Raw genomic sequence first — 18,438 nt, 5'->3', positions numbered from 1 at the left:
TGTTGCTGCAGGAATAATTTAAGGTGCCATCATCTCTTCCCTTACTGTGCTTTGTTATTGTTATTTTATATTTTTTTCTTTTGTGTTTGATTAGTGTTAGTAGTTATCAGCTTTCTGGAAAGATCAACAACTTGTCCTTGGTAAATCTGTTGTCAATTAATTAATGAACAACTTAAGGCTCATATTTTGTTACCATTGAAATTCAAAATGTGTATTGGAAGGCCTTTATTCAAACTTGTGAATTGAAGTCTACTACTTAATTCATAAAGAATTAGTTACCAACCAATTTTGTTAAATACATCTTATAAGCTAGTCAAATAAGTTAATGCTAACTTATTGATTTTATTCTAAATATATTCTAACTATTCTTGATTTATATAAAAAATGGACTTTCTAAATTATTTTTTAATTTTTGAGGATGGTGTTCGCATTTTGAATTAAATTAGAGATACTTTTAGAATAATACATTACACTTAGTAGAATTTTTAGTTAAACAAACTTACATGACAAAACAAAGAGTTAAGTTCATTATTTTCTTATACTATTTTAGTTTAGTGGAAGTATTATTTTGTGAAGTGTTAAAGTGTGTAACGGTTAAAGTATTATTTTCTTATACTATTTTCTTATATTGCATTTTGTATACGTAATTCTTTGTTTGCTTGAATATATATTGTTGTTGACAATTAGCCTTAGTTTCCCGTTTGAGATTTAATACAAAAATTATTTACTATCTCCAGATTTTTTGAACAAATGTACTTTTACAAATGAAAATAGAGGAGATGGTAATAATAATTTACAAGTATTGAATCTTGAATTGTCCGGTTAGACAGTTTAAGAAGAGTAATAACTTTTTCATAGTTTATTATAACATATCAATTTTAATATACATGTCTTAAATTTCACGAAAATTTTTCGTTGTGTTTTGTATTGATCTTCGGGTGCATATTTGATTGTGACTTATAATCACTTTCATTTCGTGTAACCTGAAGACCAATGTGAAATGTTGGCAAAATTTCGTGAAATCTAAGATATGTTGTTTAAAATTGATATGTTTAATAAACTAAAAAAAGTGAATCTTCTTGAATGGGATAGGGTCACACCTTGAATACAAACACGATCAAAGTGATCATTCAAGATTATTGAAATTGTGTAAACAATTTCAGTAAACATGCGTACGGATCGAGGGTGAATTAATTTACCATGCATAAGCACTGAGTACGAGAGAGGAGTAGAAGAATTTATAGAGTTTGTGCAACGTAATGCGAGTACAAGTGGTGATGATGAAGTCAAGTTCAGATGTCCCTGTGTGAACTGTTTGAATGGGAGGAAGTTGAACGCAACTGATATTAAGGAACATCTTATATGTGATGGTTTCATACGAAGTTATACAACATGGATATAGCACAGCGAATTAACAGACTTTCCAACTGTCTCTTCAACTGAAAATGTTTATGATTCCATAATGGATATGGAAGATCAAGCAGAAGAAGACAACTTAGAGGACATGATCTGCAATGTTGGCGTAGAAGCTTTTACCCAAGCGCATGTGTATGAAACGATGTCCACTGATGCAGAGACTCCTTTGTATGCGGGTTCAATTAAGTTCACACGGTTGCCAGCGGTGTTAAGGCTCATGAATTTAAAGGCGAGCAATGGATGGAGTGATAAGAGTTTTACAAAATTGTTTCGTTGTTGAATGAAATGTTGCCAGATGGAAATATGTTACCCAATCGTTTTTGACATCAAAGTTAGATGAACTTCAAAGCGAAATTATCATCATCTTGTGTCAGCTAGAAATGTTTTTCCCTCCATCCTTTTTTGACATCATGGTGCATTTACTTGTTCATTTGGTCAGAGAAATAAAGTTGTGTGGACCAGTATACTTAAGATGGATGTACCCTATTGAGCGTTATATGAAGATTTTGAAAGGGTACGTCAAAAATCAATATCGTCCAGCTACAATCGAGGCAGTAGAGTGGGACATACTACCTCGGTTCAAGGGAACCGAGGCATAAAGTCCTACGAGAAAAAAATTAAAAAAACCAAAAACTTTACGGCTTCGGTTAAGGCTGAATCGAGGCCAAATCCTCTCTTTTTATGCCTCGATTCTCAACCGAGGCCAAAAGTATTTGACTTTTTGTCTCGCCTGAATATGCCTCGGTTCGAAAACTACTGCCTATAGGCAAAAATAACCGCTGTCGTTTCCCCTGATTGTACTAGTGACAATGAGTCACTGGTAGTGATGTAGGGGGCGTATAAACCTACCTCATGAGAAGCCCAGTCATACCCAACGACGACAGGTAGGGGGGTAGCGTCAATCCATTACCTCGCAGCATCAACTTTCATTTCTACTTCTCCTTCCTCAGAAGCTCTTTCTTGTTCGTTTCTTTCGCTGGCAGAACCCAGAATAGAAGATCCCATTAACGAAGACAACTTAGCAGCATCATAAGCGTACCCTTGACCCTCACCGGCTTCATCGTTCGATCGTGTGGAAGAAGACATGATTACTTGAGAAGATTTCTGGTTTAGGAGAAAGAGAGTGTAGACAAAGGCGTGAAGAAGATGATGGTCCCATGCTCTGTTTATAGCCTAAAAAAGAGGTTTCCAAACTCTAATCCTAGCCATTCATTATCATCAAATCGGAGGGCTAGGGAGGCTCGACCTTTCGAATTCAATTGCCTCAAATCCCCTGATCCCATGTGGCTCACCATCAACGGTTCTCTTCTGTAACCGCCTTCGGTGATCATTCTTTCCCGCCAATTTCAAATCGTTCGACATATTTAAAACCCCTTCGCAGTTGTCCTCAACTCCTGTACCGATCAGCTCAGGAGGAGTTATCTAATAGGCTATTGACCAGTTTGCGGTGGAAGCTACCGACGGATCGAACGAAGCCATGCTTAGCAGACAGGTTGGAAAGCATTACTGGCTAATTAATGAGTTTAATAGCCATATCAAATGCGAATATATGATATTAATGGATAATTAACAAGTTATATGGCCTTAAAATATATCATATTAATGGATGATTAATAGGTTTTGTGGGCTTGAAGCCTATAAATATAAGATTAATATCCAGGTAAACACACATTTTCAAATAATCATATAGACCTCCTTAAGAAGCATATTTGACTTGAGCATCAAAGTGTTTTCTGCAAGTCACACACCGATCGGTAGCAAACATTTTTGCAATAAGAAAATACGCGACGTGGAGTGGAGCCAAAGACTAGACGATCGGAGAGGAAGACAGGTATGAACACGGGAGACAGAGTGAAGATAAGAAGGACGAGCGAACCCCTTTTATTCGAAACAATGTGGTTGTTTTTTCATTTTTCTAACTTACTTTGGAAGGTAGAAAACTATGGAGATTAATGAAAACTTACCTTGTTCATTACATTATTTCGAAGCATGAGTTGTGTGGAATTATAACTTTAATGTGTGAACACAATAAAAAAATCATTAAATAACAATTCAATTTAAAAACATAAAATAGTTAACTATTATATTAAATAAATTAAAAATTATTTTAGATATTAAAAAATATTATTATGTAAAATTGTCTTTATTAATAATAAAAATTTATAATGTATTTATATATTAGAGTTTAATTGTCATTATCATTGTTTTTATTACATTTATTTTTATCTTTTATTGGTGTTTTTATTATTTTATTTTTAAATAATTAATGATTTATTAAATAATTTTGAAATGAGAAATATTTGTACTTATTTGTGGAATATTATGTAAATAAGTGAAAATTTTATAAAATTGAAAAAAATATAAAGGATTATCAATTTCAAGTCAAATACATTCTTCAAGTACAATTAATTTGGCTCAATTCGCCTAGCAAACAAAGTCAAGCTGTCTAGGAAGCTATGTTAATTTGCCGAGTGAGAATATCAATATTTTCTTTGATTATCATCACTAGAAATTGTCTAAGGGCTGGAGAGAGGTTGTTTGTGTTACTGTCTCTTCTTCTTCTTGAGTCTTCATCTTCATTCATGGAAGCTTTGTTCTTTTGTGAATGGGAGACATCATTGGAACATGTAACAACTACCGAGAATCTTGATAGAGGCTTTAGAAAAACCATGTATAGCTAGATCCAAGAACAGGGGCATGGGTAGGTCCCAGCAAAATGTGAGAACCTCTTTTGTTGAATGCACTGCTATTTTGCAAACACGATTGCCCCTTTGATTATCAGTGTGTTAGTCGCGAGACTATAGCTAAAGCATCACAAACTAATCAAGGATTCACTTGTTTATACTAAGTTCTGCATATCAAATTCATTCAATTTGAATTCAAATTCACCTTTGCATCAATTTCAGTCAAAAACTGAGAAATGAGAGTTTAACCAATTGTTTTAATGACCAATAATTATGAAATGTAATCAAATGGAAATTTTTATGTTCGGCATTGTAAAATGTGTTATGATATGTATAATTCCGAAGATATTGTAAAAATTACTATTTATATATTTTAGATTATATAATTTGTAATGTAAAATTTTATATTCTTAATTGTATAATTTTGAATGAATTGTAAAATTCATATATCTATAATCCAAAATACAAATTTTATAATTTTGAGATTGTAAACTCTAAAATATATGATAAAATTTATATTTTCAAATGTATATTTGGGAATTCAAATTTTACATTCTAGATCGAACCTTTTAAAGCAAATATTTTCTATTTCTGAATTGTTTAATTTGAAAGATTTATGGATTGTACAACTAAAATTTAAATTGAAAAAAAAACACTACTTTTTTTATTTTCAGGTGTAATTGGTATTTCAAACTTATGAGAAGCAGTTTCTATTACAAGCCCTTCGATAGGGGAAATATGTAATTAAGTTTCATCAAACATTCATTTTTCAAATCATTACTTTGAAATACAACTTGTCACTACCAACTTCAACGCTTCAAATGTTACACTCCCAATAATCCATCATGCTTTCATCTCAGAACGAAGTCTCGAAACTCTAAACTGCAAATTTTGAGCTAAAATTCATGAGAGACATTCAATTGAAGCGTTGCATACTATATATAATTTCTTTACAGCAACAAAAACAAAACTAATTTCTTGTAGAAGGAACTAACTACCAAGTCATGAATAAAATTGATGAAAATCAATCTGTAGCTAAGAGAGACACATATAATGAAAAAGTACTTTTGGAGCCACTGTAAGATAAAGAATTATTAAATAATTAAATTCCTAAAATTACATTCTCCCTTTAAATAGTAAAACTAGTTATTGATTTTCGTAACTGAAGCAGAGAAGTAAATATTACGAAATTCAGAGACGATATTATAATTATGTACCTGCTACTCTTTGGGCCACCTTTGGCACTTTACTATGTTCAATGCAACCATTAAGAGTAGATAATCTATAAGTCTGTTCAAGAACATCAGATAAGCAATTCTCCAAGGTTGCCAAAGAAATAATGAACCTAATAAGCCCCAAAAGCCTGTGAAGAATCCTACCCCCAAACTCATGTATAATGCTCCATACAAAACTGATTTATCATCTTTATCATCGACTTCTGCTCCATTAGGCTTTGTCACTGTCTCGTCTCCAGGACAACTTTCTTCAAGCGGTTTCCCACAAAGATCAACATTTCCTTCAAAACTAGAGGCATCAAAGGTTTGCAACTGTCTTCCCCATGGAATTCTTCCACTGAGATGGTTGTTTGATAAGTCTAACATGGCAAGACGATCAATATTGGAAAGAGTGGGAGGAATTTTTCCAGACAAATGATTTCTTGATAGGTCAAGGGAGTCTAGTGACCTTAAATTCCCAATCTCCGAAGGAATATCTCCACTCAAATTGTTTCTTGATAAATTCAAAGAAACTAAACCGTGCATGTATGTAATCTCTTTTGGTATTTCACCTGTTAAACTGTTACATGAGAGATCAATGCTTTGAAGAATCAATTCGGGACGTATGAAGCTGCGATCCGCACCTTTCCACATCCATGTTACTTGAAGCGCATAAGAACTACCAGTGTAAACACTATAATTTTCATAATAAGTAGTGTTGTACCAATGAATACGACTCTCAATCTCAGTTCTGTTGATGTTTTCTTCAGACAATGCTTTAAACTTGTTCAAGCACGTTGGAATGCTTTCTGAAAACTTATTCCTCGAAAGATCCAACAATTGAATACGTTTCAAATAACATAGATGAAAGGGAAGATTTCCAGAGAAGTGATTCCCTCTCATGATCAAGATTATCAATTGTTGCATGCTTTCTCCAACCCATGATGGTATTCGACCGGATAGCATATTCTCACTCACATCAAGCATAATTAAATTGTTGCAATTCTTCAAAGAGGAAGGCAATTCACCCATTAAACAATTGTTTCGTAAAACCAAAGCTTCCAATTCCACAAGGGTTCCCATGGAGATAGGAATCTTCCCTGACAATTGATTGTTGCTTAAATCAAGAAACAACAATCGGTGTACATATTTCCAACAATCTGGGAGTTGTCCCTTTATTTGATTAGCTGATAAATCTAAAGTGGCCAAGTTTGTAGCTGTGACGTTTCCACATAAGACTGAAAATAAATCTGAAAATTTATTTGCAGAGAGTAACAACTCGGAAGCTTGTAGTAAAAAAAATGGAACTTTACCCTCAAATCTATTTGAATTTAAATTTATATATGGTCTGAAAGGAAGCTTCAATTTCATATTAGGAATTGAACCGATGAGATTATTGTGAGACATATTTAAAGTGTACAGAATTCGCAACTTGGTCCAAAAGGAGTCCGGTACGAGATCAATCAGCCCATTATCAGATATATCTAGACTGATTAAGGAATTTTGAGTCTGGATCCAACGAGGAAAACTCGGTCCTACCTTGCAAGATGCAAGAAGCAAATACGTTAATTGAAAAGGAGGAACCCAACTAGAGCCAAATTTTACAGTTAATGAGTTATACGACAAGTCTAAGAAAAATAATTTGGAAAAATTGGAAAGATGAGATTCAGTTACATCACCCCCTAAAGAATTCCCCTGCAATGATAAGATTTCCAACTCAGATAGCAGTCTGATGCTCTCGGGTATCCTACCAGTAATTTGGTTATAAGATAAGTTCAATTCCCGAACTATGTGTCTACTGCACCGTGAAGAATTTTGAGTGAAGCTCGGAAATTTACCATTTAACCTGTTATTTGAGAGGTCTAATATTTGTAATCTGCACATGCTCCCAAGGAAAGACGGAACCTTGCCTTGGAGTTTGTTATTGGAGAGAGAAAGATATTCAAGAGAGTTCATGGCTTTCCTAAATTCATCTGGAATTGAACCTTCTAACAAGTTACCATCAAGGTCAATGAAATGCAGATTGGTGGTGAAGTTAAACAGCCAGTAAAACACTGGAGATGATTTTAGGAAGTTCTTGGAGAGATCAAGGAAGATAAGTGAGGACAAAGAATTCATTGTAGAAGTAGATGAAAGAAGGAAATTTCCATCCATAAGACTGCAATTTTCAAGATAAAGCTCTTGTAGTTTGGAGCTGATATTAAAATTAGATCGAAACATTGATGATGCAAGATTATTGTAAGAGAGATCGAGGACCTTAAGAGATGGAAAATTTGAGCACAGAGAAGGTGACGGGGTTATATTATTGTGAGAAAGATAAAGCTCTTGAAGATGAAGGCTAAAGTTAAACAAGAATTGAAAAATTGATGGTGACAACATATTAAAAGACAGATCTAGTACGGTAAGAGAGGTGGAATTATTTGAAGAGTGAGAATGGAACAAAGATTGAATATCACTATCTAAAAGATTACAATCAACTAGTGTTACCTCTGTTAAGTTTGGAATGATTTTACGGATAGTTTGTAGCCACTGGTGAGAGGATTTAAGACTATGCAATGAACTGAGCTCAAGAATGGTTAAGGAATGGAGAGTAGACAGCCATTTTGCATCTTTAGCTTGTACATCAAAATTGCCAACTAGTCGGAGAGTATGCAATAATGGAAGATTCCCAATGCGAAAAGGGATTGCTCCAGAAAGAGATTTTGAACTATAATTTGGCTTTTTCCATAAATATAAAGGAATATTACTTCCTAGACTCAGATGTTGTAGCTTTCTGAGATTTCCAATTTGATATGGGATTTTTCCGGAAAGATAGAATAGACCAAGATCGAGATACTGTAAGTGTTTCAGATTCCCTATCTCGATGGGAATTTTTCCCCAAAGAATATTTTTTCCAAGATCTAGATAGCGTAGTTGTAAGAGATTTCCAAGTGTTGAAGGAATCCTCCCCGCAAAATCAGAACGGGAGAGATCGAGATATCTTAAGTTGGTGATGGAGCCCATAAACTCTGGGATGTAACTCAGTGCAAAATAATTACGGCTGAGATCAAGATATTGAATGTATGGCAAGTGAATCAATGAAGTGACATTGATTGCACCTCTCAAATATGGTGTAGATGGGTAGTTTCCATGGAGATCAAGTAGTTGCACATGACCAGTATGACTATTGCATTGAATGCGTTTCCATTTGCAGCAATCTGTATTATTGGTCCAAGTGGAGAGCATGCCAAACTTATCCACGAGGCCTTCTTTGAAGCTGAGGAGTGCTTGCCTCTCCCTCTCTATGCACTCACTTTCACTTGAGTTCTTCAATTTCACACTAAATCCTGCGGCAAGCAAAGAAAGCAGCAGAAGAACATAAAACGATTTCAGAAAATAAGCACTCATAATGCTTTTCTGATATCAAATAATATTAACCGAGAGAAGAATAAACAAAAGTAGTATATTGCTAGAAAATGCTCCATGGCTTCTTCATTTATATTCTCAAAAGTTGATTTCATAAAATAAAAAATAATAATAAATAAACGTAAGTCACATATTTGAAAAATAAATTGTTATTTTACCATACAATGTAGACTGCTTCCAACTTAGATAGTTTGATTATTTTAAATTAAAATTATATCACTAGTGCAGTCAAGGGAAATGACAGCGGTTATTTTCGCCCATAGACAGCGGTTCCTGAACCGAGACATATACATGCAAAGCAAAAAGGGGTAGACTTTTTGTCTCGGTTAAAAACCGAGACAAAAAGGGACACGTTTTCGCCACGGTTCCTTTTGGATCGAGGTAGTATCTCAGACTCTACTATCTCGGTTGGGAGTTGAACCGAGACAGCAGAGTGTTTTTTATTTTTAATTTTTGCATTTTCACTTTCTATTTCTTAGCATTTGGTTTAAAAGAAATAAGATATCTCTTCTAAACTCCAAGCAACAAAGATATTCTTTGTCTAGGGTCTTCATTTAACGCTGAACTGAATAACAGCCGTAGAAGAGATTTCGAATCCAAACCATCTCATACTTGATTAGCCTTACTGATCTCTGGTTTAATGGTCTTATTCTGCCGTGTTTTCTCAACCTTTTTATCATCTCCATCTTTAGCATCTCCATTTGAGGAATGATTCTTTAGAACCATTTAAATATTTTCCTTAGAAGCTCCTGCTAGCTTAAAGCGTTCAGTTGCAGCATCCAGGTTTTCCTTCCAACCACTCATTCCTAATTTGCATTCAACTTGGGATCTTTCAAAAAGCTTTCATCTTCTCCTCTACGTTGTCAAAAAGTTGAAGTGTCTCTTTAGAATCCCAGCTAGCCAGATTTTATTTTGAGATTAAACAGAAATGTCAAACTTTTTCAAATGAACACACTAGATTGAATTTTGGGCACATATCAATGGCATCGACACTCTGGAGAAGCTTGATAACAAGGTGCCCACAAATCTTCAACACTTCATTCTCACATCGGACCACCACCCAACAATCGTGCCACCTTTACCGAACCACCACAGGCCATCACGCGAAATCTTCTTCTCCAACACTTCACAACCACCGACGCCTCTGCCAATCCAGCCCACGCAGCATACGAAGGACTCCGTTGCTAGCCACTGAAACCCCCATGGCTACTCTATTGGCGTAACCATCAACAACCCTCACTAGATCCCCAAAAAGAAATTCCCCACATTAAAAACCCTAACTTTCTCAATCGTCGTGTCCCGCCGCTCCTCCGACACACTTTCGTCGTGCTCTCGTTGTCTCCGCCACTAAGACGCCTACTCCGTCGATTTCGCATCCTCTTCCCTGCAACCAGAAAGAGAAGAGGGAAGAAGAAGAATGACCAATCGCACCGCCACGAGCCACCACGAGCGCCGCTGCGAGCCACCACGAACGCCTCCTGTCGTGCCATCTCCACACCGTCGTTGTGAGGTCGTTGTCTTCGCTCAAGATGCAGATCATCCTTGCTCCGACGTGGTCGTCTACGGTGAAGAGAAATCGAAGAAGGAGAGGAATTCTCCCTGGCTTGTGCGAGATGAGGATAAAGAGAGAAAGTATTTTCGTGAGCTTTTTTAGGGTTGGATGTGCAAGAAGGAGAGGAATTATCCCTGGTGACGCGACCCTGGTCCGTGAAGAAAAGAGAGGTCCAGTGTTAGGAGTGGAATTCAAAACGCTTTTTTAGGGTGTTAGGCCTCGGTTAGAATATTAACCGAGGTCATATGATGTGTACATGTCTCGAATCTCGAGTGAACCGAGGCAGTAGATCAAGATTAAAAAAGTTGTCAGGCCAAAAGTTAAATCAGCAGAAATTTTGCAGGATATTATGCATCGGTTGAATATTTAACCGAGATCATATGATGTATATGTCTTCGTTCTCTTGAACCGAGGCAGAAAAGTTCGACTAAACTACAAAAATGTCACCGTGTTCTGATAAGTTTTGGTTGCTCCTAAACCGAAGCATATTGTGCGATTTTAAATTTTTTTTACTAGTGTATCTACGCATTAATAAAATAAGTGTTTATTTTTGTGTAGAAAAATTTGCATTAAAAAAATATTTCTCACTAGTATTGATATACAACCACTAGTGCAAAAAAGGTTTTTTATACCTCTTAATAAAGGCTTTTTATACCTATTTTTGGGTAGGTATAGAAGCAGGGGATATAGAAAGTTTTCTTTTTTTTATACCTACTCTAGAACCGGTGTAGAAAGTTTTACTTTTATGCCTATTCTGTTTATAATAGGTATAAAAGTCTGATATTTACACTAGAGAAAAAAACTTTTTTTTATACCTGCTAATGCTATAATAGGTATAAAAATCTCACTTTTATATCTGCTGGTACTATAACCAGTGTGAAAAAACAAGACTTTTTATATCTGATATAGATTTAACCAGTGTAAAAAGTGACGTTTTTTTAAAAATATTTGATTTGTATATACTACTATCCATATTCAGATTTGCATAAAATTCAATCTTAGAATACAGTTTAAATAATCAATAACGAGTAAAATAATCAATATTATTTCAATTACTAACACATCAAATGGTAATATTTACCTAACAAAGTTCCTAAATATATTTACCTAACATATTTACTTAATATAGTTACACATAAAATAGTTCGTAAATTCAAAATGTAATATTGAAACATCTAATCATTTACAAATGGTTAAAAAAATGCAGTCCACTGCTCCCGAACATCCTTTATGACATGTTGCTCCATTGGAAATGTGTCATCAAATATCTACACAATGAATACTTTGAGTCAAATTATAATATTAATGGCTTAATATCTTAATTATAATATTAATGGCTTAATAATAAGTTACCAATTTGTTTTTTTAAACCTGAATGTGCATTCAAATAATCATGTTAGGAACCTATTTACTACTCTTTGTATGGTACAAAAATCAAGTCGGTCAAATTCAGGGACATAAATTTATAATCATGTGATTTTAATAGAAAATAATTGTCAAAATATGATATCACATTCAACAGGACATAATATGGCCTTCACTAGGATAGGTAATATTAATTCACATAAAAAAACAAATTAAACAGAATTACTCACAATGAGTGGCCACCCTCTCAAAGTCAAATTATTGCTACCTTGATTTGATCCTGTCACCAGAAAATATCTTGTTTAATCTTTTTATGTGCATGAATAGTACAAAAGAATCATAAAGAAATTAACACTAAATGTGGAACTTATTTACCCCAGAAAAAAAAAAGTATTTTAGGTAGTTAAAAGTACTAATTATAATAGTGAATGAATATTTGTCAATCGTTAGTTCTAAGAGGATCCAATCAGCACCTATAAATGAGTGATAGAACAGTTTCTTACCTGTGGCTCACATACATAATAGAGCAAGACAGAGAATATAACCTGGCATGATCCTTTAATGCTCTGTTCATTTGTTGTTGTGCAGTGTGCTTCACCTCATCAATTGTCATCTAGGAACAATGATATAAGCTAATTAGAACATCCTTTCAACAAGATTAAACAGAACTTTCTAGCAAGTCAGAAATAAATTCCATTTTTTAGCATTAGAAAATATGTCAGCAGAAATAAAATGAAAATATGAACATAGACAGTACAATGAGAGCTTGAAATATAGGGAAGCTGGTAAAACTAAAATCCATATGGTTTTACTGATCCTATTTTCAACCCAGCTTACTGCCATTGATAAGAAAGTTTTCTCAAGTTTAGAAGAAAATAATTTATAGTCTCATTACATACATATGATATACATATATACATTAATTGGATAAATTTGGAAACAAGCACTGCCTATTCTAGGAAACAAATGCCTGAGATTGTGGGATTGATACCGCATACTCATTCGATAAATGTAATAAAACAGATAGAAGTGAATCACTGAAAAGTAGAAACAATTTCCTTAAAAAAAGCATTAAAAGAATGTAAATGGTACCTTTTTTATGGGATATGCTGGCAAGGGATTGAGGAAATTGGATGGTGTGGGATAATCTGTCATAGCTGTATAAACCCACGCCGTCCTAAGCCATCCTTCCAGAGAACCTGCCCCAAAATCATTGCTTCTGAAAAACATATATATATATATATATATATATATATTTATTAATTATATAATCAACTAAATTAATTCATCATTGAACTAAATCGTTTTCCATTAATCATGCTCGCACTTGCAAATTCTGAATGATTTCTGTAACAGTTCCAGTCCCCCGGGTTTGTTGGTCGTGTGCTCTATTAGTTTCCATGACCCTTTTAACACTTTGTAACAATTCTCACTCTCGCTCTGTGGTAACACATGAAACGAAAAATTTCATTCAAATAGTGGTACTATTACACATGCACGTATGTATTACTTGCAGATTATTAAGAGAATCAAACTCTGAAATCTTGCGAGATGATGCTGTTGAAGATATCTGGTGAAACCAAATCCATGAATTGGAGAATGGAAGCAGAGGATGCCAGAGCTCCAATTGCAACGTGTGGATACTTCATCCTGAACCAAGCTGCCAACACTACAAAACAATACCCATTTAGATTTTAGATTCATCTCGATTTGGGGGACTCAAACAGCGATGATGACTCATGAGAGATAGGTTTATACTTCCTCCATAGGATCCTCCAAACACCACAACGGGAGAATCAGTTGCTGACAAATTCTTCTTCAAATCAATGATGAGAGTGGCATAATCGGCTAATGCCTGTGTGGAGCTCAAATACCCCAGTGTGGTAGCATTTGCGTATGCAACCTTCCTGTTTCCCCCAAATGGTATTGATTTTCCGTAGAATCTATGTTGCAGTTCGATTTGTGATATATGAAGTAGGATATGTTTCCGTAGAAAATAAAGGTTTGAAGACAGGCGTACTCCATCCTTCGAAACCTATGTAAATGTAAAAAAATATAGAAGTTTGGTAAGGATAGATGCCGCATAGTTATTATAAATATAAATACATATAGACACTTAGATATAAAAGAGGGTCTCCTATAAATATAGCTCATAAGAAACAATTTTATGAAAAAAAAATAGTAACAGGACAAACCTTACTAGCAGGAAACACCATTGCAAGCACAAAGTAGTTCCCCACATCATCATCATCATCAACTGCCTTCCCAATTTTTAGTCCATGGCATTTGGCACATTCATTAACTAATGACATGAGGGGAAAACTACGCACCACAGGGATCTTGTCGCGTACCCTCACCATCATCCACTCAATCACCTAATCACATATCTCATTGCTCACTTCTGCGTCATCTAGAAGCGGCAATATTATCTAAAATTCAACAAATCCGAGATATTAGCTCTAATTTTAACAATCTTCCGTGCAATCATAAATCTTGAAATTGTAAGCATTTTTCACCTCAGTATCAGACTTCATAAAACTATCCCTTCAGTGACTGATATATATAAAATTCAGTAATGTTCAGAAAACTCAATTAAATAGTGCTTGTAAATTGTGAGAATCAGTTACCTCGAAGACGATCTGGCACGCTCGGAATCTGGCTGTTTTGTTGGATGTCGTAGCGGCAGCTAGGAGGAACTTGAGGAAGCAATCGAGGAACTCGTCGGAGGCGGAGGCAGCAAGGGCATAGACGAAGGAGACGACGCGTTCAACAGAGGCAAGGCACCTCTGGAAATCAATGAGAGGAGTTAGGGTTCTGGAGAAGGCGGAAAAGAAGACCGAAGAAGAGGATTTGGCTCGGATGAGTGACATGAGCTTTCGGTTGTGGGTGGCGTATGATGTTCGAGCCTCATCGAGAATGGCCGCAATTTCAGCATCAATCGCTTCTAGATGAGTCGCGGAACCCTAACCTCCCAAATATAGCAAAAGAGAGAAGTCGCAGTCCAGTAGGATGAGGGTTTTCACGATTGATTTGGCGATTTAGAAGCAAAGGAGAAGAAGTGCAGCGTGAAAGTGAAGATGCGGGGAGAGGGAGTGAAGAGGGAAAACGCGGGCAGAATATTAAATATTTCATACCGGTTTAAAGTTATAGTCGGTATAAAAAATAAACTTTTATACCTATTTTTATTCTAACCAGTGTAGTAGTATTTTTTATACCGATTTTTAGTACAATCGGTGTAAAAGAATTTATCTTATTTACTATATTGCTATTACATTATTTTTTATACCTGATAAAAAGCCTATTTTACACTGGTGAACAAACAATCCAAAATTGTCATAAGTTTATTTCATATAGTTGACATTTTTTGAAATTAAGGAATGATGAGAGATGGCGATTAAACAGACCAAATAAAGAAAAAAGATAACAAAAGACTAGTTTGAAATTGTGTGCACGAAGAAGCATAAAATATTAAGATTGCTTAATAAAAAGAATGAGACCGAGGTTCTCTAAATTTTAAAATAAAAATTAGTAATAATATATAATTTAGTATTTTATTATCGGAAACGACTTAATATATTTCACTTAGAAAACAACTTAAAATAAAATATTAAAATTATATAGTAATAAGAATGAGAGTTTCAATTTATAAAAGTTAGAATTTTATTTATCATATACGAGTAAATATGATCATTTAATATGTTCCGAACATCCATTAAATAAAACAGTTCTGTTTAATATATATATATATATATATATATATATATATATATATATATATATATATATATATATATATATATATATATATATATATATATATATAGTATTGCGGTTGCAGAGCATCCATTACATTGTCTTTTACTTTGCTATTGTGAGGATCAACCTTAATTTCTGAGTACTAGTAAAAAAAAAAATTCAAACTTTAATCTCGAGGTTACTTGAATTTAGATTTAACTTGTTTTCTTAGTTTTCTTTTCTTAGATTTAACTTTTGCTAATTTAGATCAACTGTTTAATTTCTTATTTCTCTTTTTTTACTATTTTCTTTTTTAATTTATATGATATTTTGATTTCTGTGAGAATTCCAGACTCTCAGAATTATGTAAAAAATAATAATTTATTTATTTATTGGTGAATGTGAAAACCAATTTATTTAAGACAACTATGAATTTAGTTAAACTAGTTTTAATTTAATTTTAAGAGTATATATATATATATTAATTTATTCATACGTCTATTAAGTTGATGGACAACAACAAATATATAAAACAAAAAAGAGCACATCATGTATTGATCAAATGATCCGACATGATGTTGTTGTTTTCTCGTTTTTCTAACTTACTTTGGAAGGTAGAAAACTAGGGACATGAATGAAAACTACACTGAATTCACATTATTTGTATATTATTTCATAGTCTAAGTGGAATTAGAACTTTGACTTGTATAAGAAAAAAAAAAAAAATATATATATATATATATATATATATATATATATATATATATATATATATATATATATATATATATATATATATATATATATATAGCAACTACGTTTAGAGACAAACAAAAATAATTAAAATTTATATTGACTAAATTAAATTTTATTTTATCAATTAAAATTATTGTTAAATAAAATAACTTTTATTATTAATAAATTATTATAATTGATTTGTAAATTAAAATATAAAATAATCATTAACATTAGTTATTGAAGTTTTCACTATTCATTAAAGTTAGTGTTTAATTTAAAAATAAAGATGAATTTAAAATCAATAATAATAGATAGTTAATAGTAGACATCAATTTAGAGTTAAATTCAAATGCTTACAAAATAAATAAACTTAATTATAGATTTTTTTTATTTGATTTTTTTTAAATTAATTACTTTTTTAATTAAAAGATTATCTACAAAATAAATAAAAACTACTTATAACAAAATTATAAAAAATATTTATATTTAATTTTATAATTCTAATTAAAAGAATAATAATAATTTTATTATTTTTATTATTATAAAAAAATAGTACACATGAACTAGTAAAAAATTAATATATATTTTTTTTTAAATTGTGGAATTTGTGAAATTTATGAATGGTACATCCTGAACACTTAAATTAAGAAAAAAAAACATAATTTTTATTTATTTTATTAGGGGTTTAATTGGTGTTTCATAAATTATGGAGGTGCATCAAGAAAATATGGGACTATAGAAAACAATAGGCATTGTTCTTTCAGAATAATTTATTGCTTAGAAAAGTTAAGCGTGGTAGACACTACAAAAATGAAAATGGTCCAAAGATTTGTTGATTGTCCTATTTGAACTGATTTTATGGGTTAGAAAATGACAGATGTTAGAAATTGGAAAAGAAGAAAATGAAACTGGTTCATAGAGACATTAAGCTATTGATGTTTTAGAATCCATTTAACGAGTAAGAAAAAATAAGTATATGAAGACACTTGAAGGGAACAAAATGAAATTGGTCCAAAAACTTTAAACTATTGATTGTTCTATTCGAATATATTTTATGAATTATAAAATTAAGCATGTTAGAAAACGAAGAAGAAAATGAAAGTGGTCCAGTTACTTACAGTATTCATAGTCCTAATCAAATCCATTTTATAGGTTAGGAAACTATGAATATCAGCAATTTCAGTGAAAACAATATTTTCCAAAAATTTTTTATATTTCATAATGGAAGACCAAGGTCTAATGTTATAAGCAAAGTCCCATATCAATATAAGAACTTTCTACTATTATTCACTATTGAATCAAATAAAAAATTACCAAGCTTATTTTACAATATAAAATACCATTTAAGTCAATTTTCAAAAAATATATATTCAATTATATTCAATCTTGAGGTTAAATTAAATTCGAGAATTTAGGGATTGAAAACGTCAAACAAAAATTGAAATAAATAATCAGATAATAAAAGTAAAATCATGAAATTGAAAACATGTCCATCCACAGTTGCAAAGAATATAAATCAATATGAAAATCATAGTTTTCTATATATATTCGAACAATTAATCGATTCAATCAATTGACTATACTATCCAATTATACAGCTTAAGTCTCAGAATAATTATTAAATCAAGATTTAATTGATTTCTAATTTTAATTTTAATTTTTCAAACACAAATTAATATCACAACTAATAAAATCTTAAGATCTTGTCCACTATGAGTTAGAAAAGTATATCATCAATAAAAAAAAGCAAGTGGTTGATTTTTCTAATTTTGTTGTGGGTTAAAAATTAATGACAACATGGGAAAAATAAAACTATTTCAAAACAATCTTAAGTTGTTGTAGCTTACAAAATTAAACAATTAGACATTTTAAAAAATGAAAAATAAAACTACTTCAAAGTAAGATATTGCTTGTTCTTATCGAATCATATATTAAGCACATTTGAATCCATTTTAAGTTTTAGAAAAGTTAAGCATCTTAGAAATTTAAAAATAGAAAAATTAAGTATTAGACATTTCAAAAGAAGAAAATGAAAGTAGTTCAAAAAATCCTTGAATTGTTACGTTTGGATCCATTTTATGGGTTAGAAAATTAAGCATCTTAGAAATTTTAAAATAAAAAAATTAAGCATTAGACATTTCAAAAGAAGAAAATGAAAGTAGTCCAAAAAATCCTTGAATTGTTACGTTTGGATCCATTTTATGGGTTAGAAAATTAAGCATCTTAGAAATTTTAAAATAAAAAAAATTAAGCATTAGACATTTCAAAAGAAGAAAATGAGAGTAGTCCAAAACGTCCTTGAATTGTTAAGTTTGAATCCATTTTTGTA

General features: G+C 32.4%; 2 protein-coding genes across 2 annotated transcripts; both read right to left on the bottom strand.

The window, feature by feature from the left end:
• Positions 1 to 4,848: 4,848 nt before the first annotated feature.
• On the bottom strand, positions 4,849 to 8,360 carry LOC108344261 (receptor-like protein EIX2). Its single transcript, XM_017582725.2, has 2 exons — positions 5,318 to 8,360; positions 4,849 to 4,982 (listed from the first exon to the last, which is right to left on the bottom strand). The coding sequence occupies exon 1, from the start codon at positions 8,315 to 8,317 to the stop codon at positions 5,321 to 5,323; it is 2,997 nt and encodes a 998-aa protein (XP_017438214.2). The 5' UTR covers positions 8,318 to 8,360; the 3' UTR covers positions 4,849 to 4,982; positions 5,318 to 5,320.
• A 2,971-nt stretch (positions 8,361 to 11,331) lies between these two features.
• On the bottom strand, positions 11,332 to 14,711 carry LOC128193549 (uncharacterized). The gene is made up of 9 exons (XM_052867252.1): positions 14,264 to 14,711; positions 13,832 to 14,065; positions 13,395 to 13,671; positions 13,172 to 13,305; positions 12,964 to 13,076; positions 12,729 to 12,855; positions 12,140 to 12,249; positions 11,867 to 11,916; positions 11,332 to 11,539 (listed from the first exon to the last, which is right to left on the bottom strand). Exons 2-8 carry the CDS (start codon positions 13,997 to 13,999, stop codon positions 11,901 to 11,903), a joined length of 945 nt encoding a protein of 314 aa, XP_052723212.1. The 5' UTR covers positions 14,000 to 14,065; positions 14,264 to 14,711; the 3' UTR covers positions 11,332 to 11,539; positions 11,867 to 11,900.
• Positions 14,712 to 18,438: the final 3,727 nt, after the last annotated feature.

Source organism: Vigna angularis, chromosome 8 (genome assembly GCF_016808095.1).
Source record: "Vigna angularis cultivar LongXiaoDou No.4 chromosome 8, ASM1680809v1, whole genome shotgun sequence".
Classification (NCBI taxonomy): Eukaryota; Viridiplantae; Streptophyta; class Magnoliopsida; order Fabales; family Fabaceae; genus Vigna; species Vigna angularis.
The sequence above is the reverse complement of the archived record's forward strand: the minus strand, read 5'-3'. Positions and strand labels throughout refer to the sequence as shown.